This window comes from Oreochromis niloticus, linkage group LG14 (genome assembly GCF_001858045.2).
Source record: "Oreochromis niloticus isolate F11D_XX linkage group LG14, O_niloticus_UMD_NMBU, whole genome shotgun sequence".
NCBI classification, from domain to species: Eukaryota; Metazoa; Chordata; class Actinopteri; order Cichliformes; family Cichlidae; genus Oreochromis; species Oreochromis niloticus.
In genome coordinates this window covers 26,174,159-26,196,154 of record NC_031979.2, presented here as the reverse complement: position 1 = coordinate 26,196,154, position 21,996 = coordinate 26,174,159, and the positions used below count along the sequence as shown (strand labels likewise).

The following is a 21,996-nucleotide window of genomic DNA, read 5'->3' as shown; positions in this document are numbered from 1 at the left end:
TTACACTCCAAATAAAGCTTTCCTAACATGGACTTCATTTGCAATTTATCACCTTTAGGTTATTGTTTGCATTAAATATGGAACTGATCAATGTTTAGTCAAATACTGCAGAACATTTTATTGAAAAACAAAATTCCATCAACAGTCAGAACTGCATTAAAAGTGCTACATGTAGCATTTCAACATCAGAACATCATTGCAACGTTATCTCCAGAGTTCAGTGTAATTGAAAACATGAAAACAAAGAAGCAGAAAACATTGGTCAGATATTGAGGATGGGCGCTTTCTTGAGCAGTCTTATGGGCTCAAAATGTGGTCATAAATATTTTGTACTGCCTGCCATACGTTTGCAGTAATCTTGTTATACCCAACACTTTTAAACAAAATAGTCAGAAACCATCGCCTTTAACACTGTTATACTCACTACTTTAGTTACATTCCAGCTACCATAACAAGCAAAATCATCAAGTTTTGAGTCCTTATCAGTCTTCAGCCCACACTGAAACTGTTTCCTGATGTGAACACGAATGTGGGCCAGAAATGTGAAACTGTAGAAACTATTTTCAGTGTCTGAATTGTGAGTTTTTGCTCTGAACGAGTGCAGTTAGCCTGAGAAAAGTGATCCTTACACATCCAGGTAAAATAACATAAAAATGAAATTAGAAAAATCTCTTTACAATGAAGTTGTAGAAATCATAGAAATGTAGCCAAAACACTGCACAACAATGGTGAGACGGAGTAAACCGTTCTGCTTGCTATGGTTTACAATATCAGTGTATGCTGCTACGTAAAATCGACACTTCTTTTCTTTCTAAGCATGGAAATAAAAATATATTTCTCTTTAATGAGCCTGGATGCAGCATTTAAAAGAAAACTGAAATGAAGAACGCTGCACTGGTTCGTCAACAAACCAAAGGAAGAGTTTGTTCCGATGAAGCACATGTGTTTTCTTCTCTCTCAACCTATCAGGCCTTCACCGAGAAAGGGCGCTGCACTGCGAGGGACTCGCTCTCTGTCCTTTGCTTCCCATGCCGTTACACCAGTGATCCAGCCTGGCTTTGAGCAGGCACCATGACAGCAACAGCTCCCATGCGTGTCAGAGTGGAGGAACTAACTTGTGGGGACACAGTGGGTGGAGGTGCCGTCTGAGGCTGCGCCCCCTCAGTTCTTTTGGGGTTGGTGACCGCAGGGCTCCTGAGAACCTGCGAAGGAGCCCCGTTTGCACTCGGAGGCCGCCTGTGTTTACGCGACGGCGTGCCTCCGATGTTGTAGCCAGGAAGCCCTTGTAAGGTATTGGCTTCTCCAGGGCGCAGCTGGTAGGCGTTGATCACTGAGCTCGCGTCTGACGCTGATATCGGGGAGTACGGATAGTGGAAGTTGGGCTGATGGGGGTCTCGTGGTTGAGGGCTGGTGGCTATGGAGGATAAGGTGCCATTCTTGGACATACCATCTGAGCCTGTGTTGCTCTTTGCCCATGACACTCGCTTTGGTGCCTGAGCGTCCTCCCTGCGGTAAAAAGCAAGGAAAGAGGGTGAAAGAAAAATCATTAAAAAGGAGACAGAAAACAAAACAGAAGTGAAATGCTTCAAGTAAAATGATAGCAGACATTGCAGCTGCAATACTGTCAACAAAACACATTGAGTGACAGTATTTTATACTCACATGATCTCCTAACAATGAAGCGCTTGTAAACTACTGATTTTAAAAGTATTTAGTGTAACCGATACTCTACTTACGCAGTATCAGTTACAAAGGTTAAATGTTAAAAATGCACAAAAAGCTAGGATAGCATAAAAACACAGATATAAGCATTAATCATAAAACAGACAAGAAAAGACTCATTAAGAGATCATTATATATCTTTATGAGCAGGGGTGCACATAAGTGGTCTGCAGGTGCGCATTCACTGTGAAAATAAAAGACGCGCACCAGATAAGAAGTTGTAACGTGCGTTTGTGTACGTATAAAAGGCACTGTTTTTGTCCGCTAAAGTGAGATTTTCACGGCATATTCTGCACCAAATCTCTGTGTGTTCATCATTTGTTTGAAGCCAGCTCACCTCCTGCAACCACTTTTCCGAGAATACGCGCTTCTTTTGCGGTTCGGACTCCTTCTGACATTTCTTTGGAGGGGAAGGAACACCAAAGTAATTGCTTAAAGGAGCTTCTTCGACATCTTTAAGAGTTCTAAACAAATGTCTGTCCTCCTCCAGAAGATCTTATGTACGCAAACGTGCGTTGCAACTTCTTATCTGGTGCATGTCTTTTATTTTGACAGCGAATGCGCACCTGCGGACCACTTATGTGCACCCCTGTTTATGAGACCACATACTTGCTGAATCACTGCTTTGTATTACTGTGAACGGACAAATTCTTAGAAGCAGAAGGCTTGTTAGTGTTTCAGAAAGTTTGTGTGTACATTACACTGTGAGGTGGAGGGCACACATTACGGCGCTTACCATATCTTAGTGCAGGGGTTCTGATTGGATGATGAGTGACACTGCACACTTCAGACTGAGCAAAAGTCAGTTTAAAGCTCAGCTCCAAACTACTGGACTCAAAATAATGAGAAAAACCAGGATCTACCCTCTTCGACTCCAAATGACCTCTTTAGGATGAATAGGATGACTTTACTGTCACATCGTGCTCAGACGACACACTTTACTTTCCATTTGTATCGTCATCATTTTTTGGAAACAAAAATCACGTCTCACTACTCCACATTTCTGACAGCTGTCAAAAAATACATGATGTACACATAGACTGTATAAAGCTTTAGCTCCTGTGATATAACCCTTTCAATGGTGAAGTTCTGTTTGAAGACTTGAGATGAGCGTTTTCACTGTTTTCACCTTCACTTGGTGCTTTTAAACTGGACAAGGGAACCTGGATGCTCTTTGGCCAATGACTTGTTGATCACAAGTGATTAACCAATGAGCAAATCCAAGATAATCCTCCTTTTGGATTACATGGAATGACCAAAATTTACAAAATGGACATAATTTTACTATTCAACGTGTCCTGAAACGAGGGACTAACATATTAACCTCATCAGGAATTTGTTTAATGATGTTTTTATTACAATATAATAAGCCACCTATGGCATCGCTATGATGTTGTAGAGGCATAAAAATAAAAATCATGTTGTGCAATCCTCTCTGCATCCTTTCATATGCATATCATTTCTTATACTTCTTAAAATTTCTTGAAATTTTTTAAGGTCAACTTTGACCTTGGTCACTAACAGTGAAAGTCAAGGTCAAATGCTTTGCCAACCTAGCTACTCATGTCCCCCCAAGGCCCATGATGTTGTTGTGAGGTTTGGACACAATAAATAAACAATTGTGGGTAATGATAAAGTTTTTACTGATATTTAAACATCTGACGTGACCTTTACCTGGTTTTCACCAAAAGTCAATCAGCTCAAGCTGTTATTGGTATCTACCATCACACAAAATTTGACAATATCCTGAAAACTAAGGACACCAGACTAACAAACAGACAAACGAACAGAACCGATTGCATACTTTCTCCCTTTGGAAGGAACTCTAACCTGAAGTCAAGTACACACATCAACAGTACTGGAGATATTGTACTTTTGGAAATACTACAGTACAAATGCATAGTTTGCGTGCAGATTATTAGGCACATCGATACAATCTAAAGCAATTCAACATATCAAATGTAACATAACTACATATCTGCATAGAGGATTTAATGTGGCAAAGCGCCCACTTGACAGACAGTGAAACTCACTTGATTTCATTGGCTATCTCCTCCTCTGTGTCCCCTCTCCTCCTCAGTATGATTATGAGAAACAGCACCATGGCCACCAGTCCCACCACTGACCCCAGAGTAGCTGCTGCAATCACACCTGCGTTGGAAGCTGAGAAACATAATAAAGATGTAGGGGTGATTTCTCAAACAAACTTTTAAATACTCTGTGGTGAAGGAGAATAAAAGTTCATGCTGTGTACATACAGGTGAAAACCTCCAGGTTAATGGAGCAGCTGTCGGAGCCGGCGGTGTTGCTGGCTCGACAGATGTACTTCCCTGACATGCTTTTAGTGAGGTTGCTCAGCCTGAGGGTACCGTGTCTCTCATCTGAAAAAAACAACTGCAGTTACACACTCTTCACAGATATTCATGCGATCTGAGCCAGGAAAAAAAAAAACGTCAAGGGGACTAAACACATGAACTTACTACAGTACAAAGTCACAGAGACTTACTATATATACACAATTACAATAGACTATAACTGGATTTATATTTATTAAAAATAAAAAGTTTGTTCGTTTGCAGCTTAGTTTTCTCTTTTAAAATTAAACATGGGATTCTTTCTTTCAGTATCACAAGTATTATGTTAGTATCACTTTATTTATTTTTGTTGTTTTTCTATATCATGCTAAGACTAATGTATTCAACATATCATAGCAGTGTTAATACAGAATATATTAGCCATTATTGGCTTGTTTCCATTACTTAGTGGAGGAAAAGAAATGCTACATTGCTGCAATCTAACAACACTAGTCTGTTGATGCTGGACATGAGTTTTTGTTTTCATATTTTCTCACACATGCAGTGAGAACATGTGCATCAGTCTCACAATCTGTTCCTCTTAGCACATCTGATCTTAAAATACTATGTTGCAGACATAGGCTGTGGAAAAATAAACAAGCTTCACGCTGGACTTATCACAGCAAATCCTCTGAAATCCAATCTGAGACGTCATGTCGCAGCACGCCTTCATCTGATCTGATTTTGATTCATGGTGACGACTGTTTTTTACTGGAAACCCTCCCCTGAAAAAGTGAGTGTGAAGCATTGAGTCAGTCACAAAGGGCAAAAGAAGTAGATTTACTGGAAAGGTGTGAGCAAAAACCTTTAAGAATAATTATTCCCAAACCGCTCTAATCCCAAAGTTTTGGTTGGGTGAAGGCTGGACTGAGCTTTGTTTTGTCTCTCCTGTTTCACTACCACGAGGAGGGCTGAGGTAGGCAGATGTAGTAATTTCTAAATCTGTTGTATTTTCACTAAATACAGAAGAAGAAGCTGTGACATATATCCTGCCCCTCGAGGTCTTAAAAAACATTGAAATCAAAAGTAGAAATAAATTAACCTATGCTTATTAAGCTTAAGACGAGTGTGTTAACACTATGTGTGAGAAATCAAAATAAACCCAAGAGAAACAGTTGTGGATAAGGGTGATATGCACCTGTCCTGCTGTCATTATTTAATCCCTGGGCCTAAAAAACCAGCTGTGAAGGGCCCAACCTAATTGTGACAGATTAGCCGCGTATCAGCTGACTCGTTTGGAGCTTGGAGCGATTTCAAGCCTGCACAGTGATCACAGATCCCCGTGGAAACAGAGCTGCAGGGATCTGATGTTACAGTAAGTGCGACTTCATGTCAAGATGGGACCATTACTGATGTTATGCTGCCATCACTGCAAGGTCAATGAGCAGCATTTGTCAAAGCCTTGACACATGACATGTGACTCATGGAAATTGGCAGACTTTGCAGCTAATGGTATAGTCAGCTACCTCACATGGCATATGTGCCCATCCAATGCAGGATTAGTTTGCACAGCAATGTAAACAAACACGTTTAGTTTGGATGTCAGTAAAGGGTATTAACATTAATTCTGACCTAAAGGGGTAAACAGTGATAAGCTGATAACATTTCGAGTAAGTAAGAAGCACAACGAAAACACAAGCATAAAAGACACCTTTCCCTGTTTATTCACTCATATATCTATTAATTTCATGCCTATGTTTATATGATATCCTTAGTATGAGGAGTGTCTCAAGAGGATTTGGGCTGCAGTAACAATATTCAAACAGATACAGTATATAGGGGGAAAAAATTGGTTTTTACAATAATATAATTTATTCTGACATCTTTGCACTCTGCACCATAAATCTCCTAGACTTTAGGTGCCTATTTTATGCTTGAATAAGTCATAGGTTAGTGTTAAATAGCTAAAAAGGTGGTCAAAATTAATTTATAAAATTATAAAAAAAATATATTTCATTAAACCCTTTATAAAACCTGGAGAACTTAGAACATCTGGCTCCTTGGAGGCAATATTTTTTTTTCTTTTTTGTTTTTTTAAATGAGTGTTGACTTGAGACTTTTACACAGCATATATGCTGTAAAAAAAAGCTACAGTGAACAGACAATATGTAATAATAATAATAATAATAATATTAGTAATAATAATAATAGTGTTACTTAGCTAAATAAGTAAAACTATTGCCAGCAGAAACTGTTAATTACTCGTATTGTAGCCTACTAATTTTACATTTTGCTATTAATAAACATTTATTTATAGCACACTAAACTACAAACTGTATAGCATGGTTACAAAGTTTACATATCAAGTTAATGAGTTTAAACAGTTGAACAATTCCTTTGATTTTTACAGTTACTCTGTTTCAAACTAGCTGCTGAACAGATTTCCAGCACATCAAGCTAAAGCTAATTAGCTACTAGCTAGCTATCAAATATTAACTATTTTTTAAATCAATGACTGTATAAGATTTTGTTATATATATATATATGTTTAAACTTTAAGATTTAATGAGTGATATTTAGGTCCTCTTGGATTAAGTCAGTTATTCTGTGTGCTAACTCGCTAACCATGAAAGCTAAAAACGTGACTGAAAGTGATACAGATATTTTTTATCCACATCTGCAAGAAAAACATTCACATTTTTCACATGTGAAATATTCATATATACGTAATAAAATATGAAAGCATATTAAATTTACATAATTTAGGGTTATTATTGACTATATTCATATTTATTTACTAACCCACATCATAGCTTAACTACAAAATAATAAATTAACATAATCTTATAGTACACAGTTAAAAACTGCAATGGGATGACAGCTAAATCTAACACAACATACTGCAAAGATTTAAAGGACAAAGTCAACCCTTCCGCTTAATATTAATGAGGCTTGTAAGTTTAAAAATCCTTGTCATGAGGGGTTAAAGTGGGATTTGGCAGGTGGGGAACACCAAGATGGGGTCTTAGTCTTAAGAATCACTTAGAAAAAGGGCACATAAGACATTGTTTTGTAAGCTCCAGTAGGTTTTTCCTTGTGTACAACCTGTGATCTGCTGACCTGGGTTTCTACTCTGATATTCATTGCTCTCTCTGATGATGCAACCAACTGAATTCAACAATATCTAAGCAGATGTTACACAGGCTATATGGCTGATTTGTTTATACCTTGATGTCTGCTACCCTTGATGTAACCTAGTAACATTGCCCTAGCTGTAACCAGTCAAGCGCACTGCATTACTGTAAACTAACCAGTGTACCCTGCACTAGCCTGAACGGTATTTTCTTAAAATTTAAATGACTTAAATTTGTTTTGCAAGACATTTCACAAAAACATAATTTAGCAACACATCACCTACAGATCCAAAATTTTATTTAAGCACTCTAAAATGAATCAGAACATTACACGTAAATTTTAACTTACTAGTCCATAAAAATGTCACACGCTGAACAATGATTACTTTTGAAAATAACCTTTGATCTTCGTTTCCTTTCTTCCTCTGTCAGTGTTGCACATTAACATTTTTTTCCCTGGGAAATACAGCAACTGTCCACTTTTTGATAAACTGCACAGAAACTGTTGTGAGTGTTTGGTGACATTTGTTAAGTTGATTAAAAACTTGCATTTAAAACTACCTGCCATTTAAAAAAATGTTACTCTGTTTATGCTCACTTCAGTTTATTTACTTCTGCACCATGAATGGATCACTGCAACAACAAAAAAGGGATGTGTTGAAAGTGTAAGTGGGCCTTGGGATGTCAGTTTTTTTCTTGTTACTGAGTAAGTACCACCAAGCTGCCCCTGGCAGCCTGCAGCACATGAAGAATGAACTCATTCAATAGTGATATACAGTGGTGCCCCATTCCAATACCCTCTTTTTTTCTGTTTGTCACACTTAAATGTTTCAGATCATCAAACAAATGTAAATATTACACAAAGATAACACAAGTTAACACAAAATCTCGTTTTTAAATGAAAGCCTTTATTATTAAGTGAAAAAAATGACCCTGTGTGAAAAAGTAAATGGCCCCTAAACCTAATAACTGGTTGGGCCACCTTCAGCAGCAACTGCAATCAAGCGTTTGCAATAACTGAGTTTACAGCACTGTGGAGGAATTCTGGCAGAATCATCTTTGCAGAATTGTTGTAATTCAGCCACACTGGAGAGTTTTCGAGCATGAACCACCTTTTTAAGATCATGCCACAGCATATCAATTGAATTCTAGGCCACTCCGAAGGCTTCATTTTTGTTTTTTTTAAGCCATTCAAAGGTGGACTTGGTGGTGTTTTTTGGATCATTGTCCTGCTGCAGAACCAAAGTGTGCTTGAGGTCAGAAGCAGATGGCTCGACATTCTCCTTTTCTGCTTTTTTGAAATGCGGTGTTACTTTTACACCAGATGTAATGGGACACACGTCCCAAAATGTTCAACTTTTGTCTTGTCAGTCCACAGAGCATCTTCCCAAAAGTCTTGGGGATCATCAAGATGTTTTCTCCCAAAACTGATTTGAGCCATTACGTTCCTTTTGCTCAGCAGTGGTTTTCATCTTGGAACTTGGCCTTGTAGGTAGTTTTTGCCCAGTCTCTTTCTTATTGAGGAGTCATGAACACCTGACCATAACTCAGCCAAGTGAGGCCTGCAGTTCTTTGGATGTTGTTCTGGGGTCTTTTTAAGCTCTTGGATGAGTCATCCTTGTGGTACTGATTCATGTTTTTGCCATTTGTAGATAATGGCTCTCACTGTAGTACCACAGCTTTAGAAATGGCTTTATAAACCTTACCAGACTAAGAGATCTCAATTACTTTATTTCTTATTTTTTCACACAGAAACTGCATTTTATGTTTACTTGTGTTATCTTTGTCTAATATTTACATTTGTCTGATGATCTGAAACATTTAAGTGTGAGAAACATAGAAAAAACAGGAAATCCGGAAAGGGGCAAAAAAATTTTCACCACTGTACAATAACCTGTCTGTCAGATTTAATTCCAGATTGTTCCGGCCCACTTTAACCCCTGCTTGTCATGGAAATACTCAGGAAAGATTACAACATAAAACACTGGTTCACAATTCCAAATGGTTAAAATAAAGACAACTGAGTGGTTTTATAATTAATATTTATAGAGTTTGAATCTAGTCTTTTTTAAAAAAAATAATTATTGTAAGTATTATAAAAAATACTATTATAAGAATTATTACAAATGGGTTGATTTTTCTTTTCCTTTAAAGCTTTCTTAGAGCTTAAGGAGTGCCATGTTGACTCTACAAACATAATTATTCTTGCAGGTAGAGGTGAGAAAGAGTATGGGGAATAACTGAAAAATGTATGAATGAAAGCCCTTACCCATGAACCCAAGGACAAGCATGTTCTGGGGGCAGGCTCTCCACTCTTTCAATTTTTTTTTTACAAAAAGATGAAAAAGAAAGTGAGCTTAAATGAAAGGTAGAGAAGGAATGGTACAAATTGAAGGGAGGGGTAGCAAGATGTGCTGCACTCTCTGTCCCAAATCCAACTTGTGCTTCTTAGAGGGGCTGATCAAGTAATGACATGGGGCTTGTTAGATTAGGCACCTAGGCCAACAGGAAATGAGAAGTGCGGCGAGAGGATCAGCAGAGAGAGGGGAAAAAAACAGAGAGGGGGAGAGAGAGAGACTGCTTAAAGGGATAAGCAGTGATGGGCAGAGTAAAGTTCAAGTGTCACAGAGTTAGCATATATCAGTGTGCATAAAAAGATGAGCGCAGGGTTGGAGCTCGAGTGTTGAAAGCATGTGAGAGGATGCACAATCAAAGGGAGTAGTTTTCATGTTATGAGTTTGAGGACTTAAAGAGATGAAAGCCAGAGATCAGAACAGTTAAGTCAATACTCAATCAATCAGCCAAAGTCCTACTGCTCAGAAACAGATGGTGTCTTTTTCTCCTTTCTTTTGTTTGTTTTTTTTTCTCTGGCGACAGACGTGAAAAATAATACAGAAATTCCTGTTTTCTCTCTTGCGCTTGTGCAGCACGTTGAAAGGAGGATGCTGTGTGTCTCATTCAGTAAAGAGGATTTCACACTGTGCGTCATGCCACGATCGAGGATCTCTCTCTGAAGTCCATTTGAAACATTTACAGCTGCAGTCAAAATTATTCAACCCCTTTATCCTGCCGGTGTAAACAATAAAACTCAATGAAAATATTTATTTATTCACTACACTGTAGTGAACAAAGACAAAACATCTTCACATAATTAAACTTCGACAGGGTCAATCTGTTCAGTTGGGAATCATGAATCACTGTGAATCCATTTCACCTGCTGTGGTTCAGATGAAAGTGACAACAGGTGTACTGGAGAGGATCACAAAACTGGAATGGTTTTGCATGTGGTAGCCACAGACCATTACTCTCTCTTTATACACTCTGAATGATTTTTCTGCAATTTTGCTTTTTCTTAGTGATCTTGCTGCTACTTTTGCATGAGACAGTACCTGCAGTCCATTCAGGTTGCACAGGCAGTCCAGCTCGTCCAGGAGAGCACATCCCCATCCATGTGTACTATTGCAAGAAGTTTTGTTGTGTCTCCCAAAACAGTCTCAAGAGTGTGGAGGAGATACTAGGAAATGGATCATTACAAGGAGGAGAGCTGCATTACTGGTATCTGCTCCTTGGTACGAGGAGGAACAGGAGGTGATAGATGATAGGGATTGACATCCTTCAGTGCAGCATGTGTTCACTGACACAGACTGACATCATGCAGCCCATTCATTTCCCAGATGATGTTGCAGGCATTACAATATTCGCCACAGCATCTTCCGACTCTTTCACACCATCCACATCTGCTCAGTGTGAACATACTGTGATCTGTTGAGAGAAAAGTCCTACCAGTTCTGCTGTTTTTGGCAGATGCACAGAGCACAGGACATTCTAAAGAACATTTGGGACTAATGCCGCCCTCATGCAGTCTGATTCTGACAATTTGCTCAGAAACATGCACATACGCGGAGGTCGTTCTGTAGGGCTCTGTCAGCGGTCCTCCTGTTCCTCCTCGCACGAAGGAGCATATACCAGTCCTGCTTGTTGATGCACTTCTACGGCTCTGTCTATGTCCTCATGTAATGACTGATAGACTGTCATGAGAGATGCAAATAACTCTGTTGGCCAGTAGTGACAAGGGCACTAACACAAAACAAAACTAGAGCAAAATCAATCAGGAGGGATAAGGAGAGACCAACAATCTGTGGCCACTACAAGTAAAACCCTCTTTTATTTGCATTAAATGTATTCACAATGATCTATCATTCCTAACTGGACAGACTGATATGCCTGAGGTTTAACTGACTGTGTGTGATACTGTGACGATCAAGCAGTGCATTTTGCCATAATGGTTAATATACGTTTCTGATAGTTTCTGACAAATGTTCCTGTCTTTTGTGTTCTGCTCCTAATATTCTCATATTCACTAATATTGAATTCACTAATATTCCTTTCCTTTTGTGCTGCAGCTGTTTTGCTTAAATCTCACTGATGATTTTAAAAGGGATTTAAATCCGGGGACACGTTTCCTGAACCAGTGTTTTAACATTTAGAAGTGCTGGGGTCGCCGTCTTCCCAGAAAAACTCATCATTAAGAAAGTACAGCTTTCTTCCAATGCTCTGTAACAGAGTACCAAATCTCCACGTCTTACGGTCTTTTTGGCAGGCTTTGACCATCTGACCCATGACATACTGCTGATCCAATTGTCCTCATGGTTCCAATTCACTTTCATCACTTCAATAAAACAATTCTCTGAACTCAGCAGGATTATGTGATTTGGTTCTTGCATATTCAAGTTGTCGTCTATGTGTTTGTGGAAAAACTGAGACGAGCAAGGTTTCTGTTATTTCTGTTAGCAGGTTATTTTTTCCCAGTTGTTATTTTTCAATGTGTGATTCTGCTGAACTTTGAAACTTGATTAACTAAGGCTACGTTCACACTGCAGGTCTTAATGCTCAATTCCGATTTTTTGATCAAATCCGATTTTTTTGTCTGCTTGTTCACACTACAAATAAAATGCGACAGCAAACGCGCTCTAGTGTGAACGCTCAAAGCGGCCCGCATGCGCAAAAGAAGACGTCACACACAACGCGCTCTGTTTAGACCCAGAGCAAACAATATTGTTTGACTGATGGCCCTTAATTTAAAGACTTGTTTCGGACTTTACGTTTCCCAATTTTGCTTTAAGTTATAAAGTTATTTTGTTATTTACATACGGCCTAATAATTATCCTTATTGCTGTTTTAGAGAGGAGCGGTGCTTCAAAGGATAGTTGCAGATTTCTGTCAGAATCTGCAGATTATACAGTACAAATAAAATGTTCACGTTTCTCCAACGTTGTCTTCTCAACAGTTTCACTGACATCTACACTGGATGGCCAGGAAGCGTTCACGATGTCTTCTCGGGTGCTTCTCCGGCGCTGATAATTGGCGTCTGTCTTGTGTCAGTTACGTAAAAGACGGATTTAATGTGACATGATCATTCAAACAGCAGTCGCTTTCTAAAACATCAGATATGTATCGGATGTGACCATAATAACAACTGTTGGCCCTTTTTTAAAAGATACAGTTAGATAGCAGACTTTCAGCTTTAATTTAAAGGGTTGCACAACAAATTTAGCATGAACTCTTCAGGAATTACAGCCATTTTTATACATAGTCTTCTATTTTCAGAGGCTTAAAATAGTTTCATCAATTACCTGACAAGCAGTTTTACGGCTAGATCAAGCCAAGATTAACTTGTACCAGAATGACAGGAAAATAAAAATATGGAGAAGGCGCGAAACAGTTCATGATCCAAAGCATGCCACATGATCTGTCAAACACGGTGGAGACAATATTATATCATGGGCAGTGGGTCACTAGTGTTTTTTGATGATGTGACTGCTGCTAAACTCTCTGCTCAAATTCAGCCAAATGCTGCAAAACTGATCAGGCAGTAAAGTGCAAATGGATGATGACCCAAAGCAAACTGCAAAAGCATCCCAAGAGTATTGCAAGGCAACAAAATTGGATATAGAAAATAAATGTGAGGCTGAGAGGCGCAAACAAGCAACAACTGAAGGTGGCAGCAGTAACGGCTTAGCAGAGCATCTTAAGGGAGGAAACACAGCATCTGATCTTCTGAAAACGGGAAACTATTTAAAAAAAATATCTGTAATTCCTCAACAGTTAATCCAAAGTTTTTGTTAAATAGCTGAATTAAAGCTCAATTTGCAATTCAACCACATCTTGAATGTCTCACTTAAAAATCCAGGGTGATGGCGTGCAGTTTCAAAAACAAAACAAAATTATAAAACAGCCCTACACAACAAATTATGGACCTATTTGCATTCTGTTATGGATTATGATTAATAATGATATTATTTAGAAAGTCTCAGGAGAACATTAAACCCAAGCAGAGGCTATTTTTCTTTGGTCTTTAGTTCCTGTCCTGTTCTCAGGCTTCAAACAACCCAAACACCTTGGTGTGATGCCTGAGAGGCAAAATACTGGGGAAAAGGGCATCAAAGCACTTGCTCTTCCCTTCTTGTCTTTGACTGCTGCACAGTTTCTGTAAGGCTATGAATTCCTCTGGTCTTTCATTTTTGACACCTGCACAGCATGAAAACAGCATCTAGACATTCACAGTCAGAAAATTAAGCGGAATATGGAAAAGTGACCTGGTCCAACATCCTGGAAGAGTTCCCGCTATCCCATTCTCAGTATGATAACTATTTCTGGAAATTAGTTTGAATAACTCCTCCTGTTGTGGAACACTAAGTTAATGAATAATAGAAATAAAAACACTTTTGCTCAGGTATTTCCATGTTTACCTCTGAGACATTCATCTTTAATGGGAGACATTGTGAACCCATGTCGCTGAGGTAAAGCCAAAGTGAAACCAGCTTCTTTAAGGATGGCTCTGTTCCATCAGTTGCATCAGTGAAACACCACAGCAAACTACCAACTACAGCAGGAACCTGAAATGATCAGTGTGCTTTTCCCTGCCACAGTATGACGCCTGTGAAACAGGTCCTTACAGTCTTTGTATAATCACCAGAGCACACTGCTCAGTGGGGACTTTTTTTTCAGTGCTGATGCAAAACCTGGGCAAACATAACCTGAAAGGATGAACACGACATCAAGTGAGAAAATATGGAGTGGGTGGAGAGTTGTTTTTGCAGGCGGGGGGGCACGAGTCATTTAAGTTTAGGCATTGCGTGCTGGGAAAATACTCACTCTGCATTGGAGAGAAGAAGACCTCAGACATGGGTGCAGCCTTGGTCCATTTGTACTGAGGGACAGGCTTTCCATGACTGGACTTACAGCTCAGAGTCACATTGCCCTTCACCACTGGGTTCCCTGTCATGGTGCACACTGGGGGAGAAGGAGGGACTGGGCAGAGGGACAGATAATGTTAGTGATTTAAAACATGTGTGATAAGAAGCTACACCAGCAGCCCCATTTACTGAACTTCTATGGTTGTAATGCAGTGCCGGCGATGTGGAAATGTCTCAGGGCAGTAGCCACGCCGCAAAAAAAAGTAAGTTTCAATCTGCTGCTGGAGGATGACATAACAACCTGAGAGCCCAGCGAATCCCTAAACAGCAGATGAGTTTTATGTGGACAGTGCTTTCTCATATAAATATATGATTTTTGACAGACTGGTCTAATCCTAAATCCTTTAAAATATGCTTAGCATTTACTTCGCCTGAACTTCCAAATCCGAGGAAATGTGTGAGCTGCACTGCAGACTTTCTGATTACATCTAACCTTTGAAATTCCTCTGACGCTGCGGACCATTACCTTTGACATTAAGGCTCATCTCCCCAGAAATGCCAGGAGCTCCGGGGATGATGACAATACACATGTAGCGACCAGAGTCGGATTCCTGGGTGTTATTGATGTAGATGGAGAGGTTGGCTGAGGGCATGGCCACACTGAAGCCCACTCTTTTTGTGAACTCGTTCTGACCGTGTCCGACCTCACCTGAGCTAAAGTTTATCACCTGCACGAAGAGAACACATCCACAGAAAAACAGACATCACTACATCGATATGGATTATTTCATTCAAATGAAACATTTTTTGAATTCTGCTTGATATTAAGATGTGCAGATTACCATGTTCTTCATAAAGATAATCCTGGCATGTACAGATGGTGGATGTTGAATTTTAGCCTGATTTTCTGTTTGAGATAATCTCACAGGCATCGGAAACTGTTTAGATTATATTAATCATATAAACACACACAAACATAGTGCATGTGCAGGCATATGCAAGTTCACTAGCAGCGTGTGCTGCGTAAGAGAGGTACAGCACAATGTAGGGCTCAAGTGTCATTAGAGGCATATTTTCCTTCCTAACGCCCACCCCTTCTTCCTTCCACTATGAATTAGACACCATCAGTGGTTTTAGAAATAATCCTAATCTCTACATATCAACATGTTTCACAAATCACTACGGGTTAGTCAGAATGTAACATTGTTATGCAATGCAACATTACTCTTTTCCTCTTGCTTAAATTAAACGATAAGAAGATCTAAACACAGCTTTAAATACAGTCTTTAAACTGATATTGTACGATAGAAAATAATCTACGCAAAGTAGTTCAGTTCGTTGTTTGAGCTCTAATAGTTTTTGCATTAGATGTAAAGCTTCTGTAGCGCTAGCCAGAGAACCAACCAGCAAACTGTACTTTACTCTAATCCCTTTAAAGAGGCTCTCGATTGTCTTTGCACCAGAGGTCAGAGCAGCTATTCAGCACAACGTTACACTGCTTCGGCTGTGCCCTTCTCACCTGCTTGGACTCGTTCCCAGAGAAGTACCAAATGACAGAGTTTTTGGAAATGTCTGCGCTGGGGCTGTACCACGCTTGTAACACCACCATCTGGCCTTGTACCACCTCCATCTCTTTTCTGGGGAACTCCACCTTCTTTGTGTCACCTGGAACCAAAACAGTGATAACAAGGGTTTAAAAAGCACTTCTTATTATGACCTCGACGGAGCAGCTGAACAGCAGTCTTGACTGCTTTTTGCAGAAAGCCAGGTTGCTATGGCAATACAATAAGTCAGTTTAACTTCTGCGTTTGTTTTATTCGACTTATTTCTGGGGGATTAGATTGAATCCATTTTTTTTGCAGGGCTTCAACAAGTGATCATTATTTTGCAGTTATGGAAGATATCAAAGATATTCACATAATAACATTAAGCAGAGAGAAGCAGCACTGATTTTCACTGATATAAGAAGCTGAAGCAATAATTTTTAATAATACTTTGGTATAAAAATCACCCTGATTCTATTAATCTATATAAGTTGTCTGAATATCAATAACAAGTTTTCTTTTGTTTTTGTTCTGTAAATGTCTGCCATCGTCATGGCCATGTACGAGATATTAGTTGAGTGATTTTAACCATCTTTCTTCGCAGTAATTGCTTTGCTCTTCAATATGAAAAGAACTAATCAGGAAACCAGAACATCAGAGACGTAGCAGCTCATCCATCTCATGATCCTTCACAATTCCCAGGTCATTGCCCGTCATATGACAAATGTGAGTTGACCTTGAACACAAGTTGTGTATTTTTAAGTAAGTGTCACTAAAATCTTGCCAGGACTAGAACAGGAGGACTAGTAAACTGTGGCATAAGTGGCATACGCTCATCGTTCTTTAAACTGGATGAACCAAAATTAGCGGCATAAAAACTTTTGAATAGCACAAAAACAATAACTAAAATCGTCAAAAGACTTAATGGCTTCATTGTAACATCTTCATATGTAGTAAAAACTCAATGATAACATTGCAGAAGGTGGAGATTACTACTTTAGTTTCTCTGATCTGAGCACTCTTGACAATTTTAATTTAAATCAGTATCTCTTAAGTTATTATCTATGGCAAAACAAGCTTACATTAGTGGTGCCAAATCAACAAAGATCTAAATCACCACACACCCAGCCTTTAAATTCTCAAATTTAGTCTTCATATAAGATTTACACTACAGGAGATTAAGTCTCTTTCCATGACTTTATACTGTTCTGCATGCGAAACGAGCAAACGGCGAACGAGAAAACAAATCTTAACCCTTCGTATTAATACATTAAAATTTCAACCCTTTATTTTTATTGGAGGATATTAACGCTTTTCTTTTCACTCATGTGACCCCCCCCCACACACCCACACACCAGCAATGTTTCATTGTTAAGATGCAAATTAAAACGCTATATTTGGTTCTTCATCTGATAAAGGTTTAAGACATAAAGAAAGTAGAATTTTGGCTTATCTCAAACTAATTTTAGGTACTTTCTTAAAATCATCAACCAAAAGTGTCCACTATCTCGCTACTGTTAACATTCAGATGAAGCTGATGTGGTTGGAAAATGCTTCCTCTTAAACTCTTAAATACATTTGCACATAGAAAAGAAACCAAAGACGATGAGAAGAAGGAGGTGGAATGATGATAGGAGGCGAGAAATAAAACAAAACAAAAGAGATCTTTTTGAACTCACAGGGTGCCCAGTCACCCGAACCAGACACCTGAAGCTGGATCAACTGATCCCAGCAGCTGGTCTCCGTCTGAGTCTCCAGTTTGGAGCTTGGTTTAAAAAACTAAAGCCAAGGACGTGAAAAAGAACCACTGCTGCTATATCCTTTAACTGCTGCAAGTGAAACAGTGAAAAGTGTCCCTCGTGCGCTCAAATGGATGGCAGGGCGTAGCAGAGAGGAGTGAGAGGCAGCGTTATGATCCATAGACATCCAGCTGAGATCCCCACATCTGTTCATGCAGACACGCCTTCCTTCTCTCCCAGAGTGAAGCCATGCAGGGGCAGGAGAATTAGGCAGAGGGTGGTGGTGTGGGGTGGGCTGAATGGGGCACAGATGAAAAGGAGGAAAGTGTGTGTGCGTGTATAAAGCACCAAAAAAATGAAACAGAACTTGTTTTTTTTTCACATGCACTTTTTCCTGCAGTGACTCAGTGCTTTCTTATTCCTCCTGGGACAATGTGACCCTGCAAATGTGGTGCTCCTATCCCTTAATTTCTCAATCTCTGAATCTGGTAAGTCCTGCTGACTAATCCCTCAACAATCTCAGACTCAATCCTCTCACCTCATGTGAGCAAAAGAGCTCAGCTGTACACAGATATGATGTAACACACGGTCATTTCTCCCACCAATACCAGGGTCACGATCATCACAGCAACATGTAGGCTTTTCAATTACAAAACTGCGGGGTGGTTACGGGGTTAGGGTGACCTCAGCTGAACCTGTTTGTGGATCCCGCAAATGATGCAATCAGAAACATTTGATAGAAGAAAATTATCTATTAAATATTTTTCATGGCAGAAAGCAACTTGACTCCTGCATTCAACCCTAACACCTCTGATGTCAGGCGCATTTTTTTGGATTGCGATCACATGGTGCACATGAGGGACAGTGCAGTTTGATCTCCCTTTGAGTGAATGTGCAAATACACAGGTGAACCGTGACCTTTAACTAGGCAGTACTGAAACTGATAAGACCCTTAAACTTACGAATTACACAGAGGCACGCTAACAATTAGTAGATGTAGCAGAGCTGCTCATTCATACTCAAACTGAGGCTCATCATCTGTTGGCATCTAATCGCATAAATACTGGATACTAAAATGCGGACACAGTGTTGGTTGTAGATAAAAGGGACGTCACCAACTGAGGGGAGATCTACCCTGCTTTTATTTTTCATCAGCACATGAAAAGATGTCAAAAGCTGTGATGTATACTGTGACACGTAAACGAAAGGAAAACATTCTTCCTTTAATCAGAAAGCGCGCCTCCTTGTTCCTCATTTGCTCGTGCCAGCCATGTTGAGGAGTAAAGCCATCTACTGGGCATGTATGCATGAGATTAATATCTTTATCGCCGTCATCATCACCACCACCATGCCCGCATCAGCCGTCAGATCAGCCTGTTTTTGATTGGTAATGTACAGCAGCCCGGGGTACAGCGAAATCATCTATTTTCAGATCTGAAACATAGATTTTTCCCTCGCAAATCCTGTTAGCTCTCCGATTTCATTTCCACCAGCTATCGTCTTTACTATCATGCCCATCAATAAAGCAATATGTACGTGCTGCAACAACTGTGTAATATTATTGCATAAATGGTCTTGTTTGTGATGCAGCTGTGTGGCGTATCTCCGACTTCTCTAAATTGTCACATGCTCAGTGTACGCTGATCAAAATACAGCGTGTACAAAAGGCCCAATTAGAGAGGACCAGCTTTTTTTCTGCAGGGTTAGGGTGCAGAGAGCTTGCAGCAGGAGTGCATGCAAACAGCATTTCTGAATGATACACAGAGATTTTGTGATGAAGCACGATAATAACCTGTAGTCTTCTAAGTCCAGACTATTCTTGTGCTTCTTTGAGCAGGTTTATCCTCAGAACTGTGTCATTCAATTGTTTATTAAATGAAGTAAAATCTTCACTAATCCGTGCCTGTCTCCATCTGGGATGAGTGTCTGTGTGTATGTGCATACGTGTGTGTGTGTGTGTGTGTGTGTTTGTCTGTGTCTGTATGTCAGTAGACTCAGATACAAAGACTGGTCAACATGTGGATATGGATATAAATCAACTTAAATCCCTCACCAGAGGTAAAAAATCAGGAAAAGCTACTAATAAAAGAGGATACTGGAGGAAATGATACTAGGTAGCCTCAGCTAACCTTGCCCTAATTATATTTTCCTAAAGGCTATTGTTCAGCCTAGCCACGCTTTGGTTCTGCTAATAGGATTCTTTCCTTTTTGAATAAACAACATTTAAAAAAATATATTACTAATATTTTTCCTGGGGGGCATCTTGGTGGATTCTCAGCTGCAAAAGCATTTAAGATGGCAATGAAACTGTACTAACAAAGAACAGAACAACAAGCCCAGTCAACCATGTCATGCATGCTGGAGCTGGAGCACAATTAGGAGACCAAATGTGTTTCCTGTAGTACCGACAGTCGTCCATAGGGGGAAGCACTTTCATATGAAACCAGAGATCCTCTGATGGTAGATAAAACCCCAGTGGAAACCATCATTTCGCCAGAGCAGCTAAATTTAAGTCCCAGCAGATGAATAAATAACTGTAAACAGATGCAACGCAGTAAGTAAGTAATCACAGACTTATATAAAAATGAAATGTTGAAAAAGCAGCCTCGGCAAGTGTCTAAAAATACACAAACTAGTGCCTCACTTACTCAGACACGTGTAATTAGCACGTCTAACAGGGCATCCAAACCTATTTTTGCTGTGTTATGATCAAGTGAAGGATAAAAAGTCGCCCCCCTGCCTTCCGCCCCCAAGCCCTCAGGTAGCCATGTAGTCCTGTGTGAAGATAAACTGATCCTCTTTAACCAGCCTTACTCTATCTCCCCGAGTAACCTCTGCTTCCACCCATGTCTTTCCCTTGTGTGAGTCTCTCTCTGGAGCTAAAGGTTTAGCTGAAGCTGATATTAACTCTTGATTTCCACCTCTTCCCCCCCTTTTCCATAATCAAAACAGCAGAGGTGGGCTTTTGCTGTAAAATGACCTAACAAACGATACATTTTAATTTTAATTAGACAGTAAACACAATCTCACATTTTCATGCCATTTTTTAATCACTATTCCAATCTTATTAACCATTCAATGAACTTTTATGCTGTCGGTTACATTCACCAATTCACACAGGCAGATTTTTAAACCACCTATTTAATGTATACAACTCTTATCTATAGAAAACTGGAGGAGCCAGTCAGAACCACTGACCTTCTTCCATATTTAGTTTAATCTGTTGTTTGTTGTCCTTAAAACCACTGAAAATGCCCTGAAGCAACACAAAACAGAAAATGGAAAATCATATGGTGCTGAATCTGCGAGCACTTCATGTATGTAAATGAAGAGGAGACAGGTGAATAAATGAAATTGCGAGAAGTAGAAGGCAAAGAACGTGGATGATTTTAAAGACCTGGGGTCAAGCATCCTAAGCGAGAGACAAGCGTATAAGAGAGGTGAAGAAGAGAGTGCAGGCAGAGAGGTGTGGGTGGAGATGGATGTCAGGAGTGATTTGTGACAGACTGAGAGCAGCAGGAATGAAAGGGAAGGTTTACAAGATAGTAGTGAGACCTGCTATGATGTATGGTTTGGAGACGGTGGTGATAAAAAAAATGGAAAAAACAGGAGGCCGAGCTGGAGATGGAAGAGTTGAAGATGTTAAGATTTCCACTGGGAATGATCGGCATGGACAGGACTAAAAATGAGTACATCAGAAGGACAGCTCAAGTTGAGCAGTTGGGAGACAAGTTACAGAGGCAAGGGTGAGAAAGTTTGGACATGTGCAGAGGAGGAATAATGGATTTATGGGACAAAGGGTGTTGAAGATGGAGCTGCCAGGCAGGAGGAAAAGACGAAGGCCAATTCGGTCCAACCAAAGATTGACTGGATTGAATCCAATAGAAGGCATGCAGATGACTAGTGTGGCAGAAGAAGATGCTAGGGATGCTTTATTGGCACAGTTATGGCCCTGTCATATCAACTGGGCATTTTTTAAACACCTCAGCATACCTGAGTATTATGCTGACCATCCCTTTATGACCACAGTGTATCCATCTTCTGATGGCTGCTTCCAGCAAGATAACATAGTATGCCACAAAGCTCAAATCATCTCCAACTGACGTGCTGAATATGATAATGAGTTCACTGTACTCAAACGGCCTCCACAGTCACCAGATCTCAATCCAATGGAGTTACTTTGGGAACAGGAGATCTGCAGCAACTGTGTGATGCTGTCATGTCAATATGGACCAAAATCTGAGGAATGTCTCCAGCACCTGTTGAATCTGCTCTATGGAGAACTATAAGGCAAAAGGGGCCCAACCTGATACTAGTAAGGCATACCTAATAATGTGGCTAGTGAGTGCCATCATTCTCCCACAAAT

The 21,996-nt window shown here is 39.8% G+C and overlaps 1 protein-coding gene across 1 annotated transcript in view; it reads right to left on the bottom strand.

The window, feature by feature from the left end:
* Positions 1-100: 100 nt before the first annotated feature.
* The window catches only part of esamb (endothelial cell adhesion molecule b), a 57,268-nt gene continuing 35,372 nt past the window's right edge, over positions 101-21,996 (bottom strand). Inside the window, exons 2-7 of the mRNA XM_005459587.4 lie at positions 15,866-16,011; positions 14,873-15,074; positions 14,306-14,461; positions 3,981-4,103; positions 3,756-3,885; positions 101-1,506 (exon numbers count right to left, since the gene is read on the bottom strand). Of these exons, the coding sequence (XP_005459644.1) occupies positions 1,035-1,506; positions 3,756-3,885; positions 3,981-4,103; positions 14,306-14,461; positions 14,873-15,074; positions 15,866-16,011 (1,229 nt within the window). The 3' untranslated portion in view covers positions 101-1,034. The remainder of the gene's footprint in view (positions 1,507-3,755; positions 3,886-3,980; positions 4,104-14,305; positions 14,462-14,872; positions 15,075-15,865; positions 16,012-21,996) is intronic.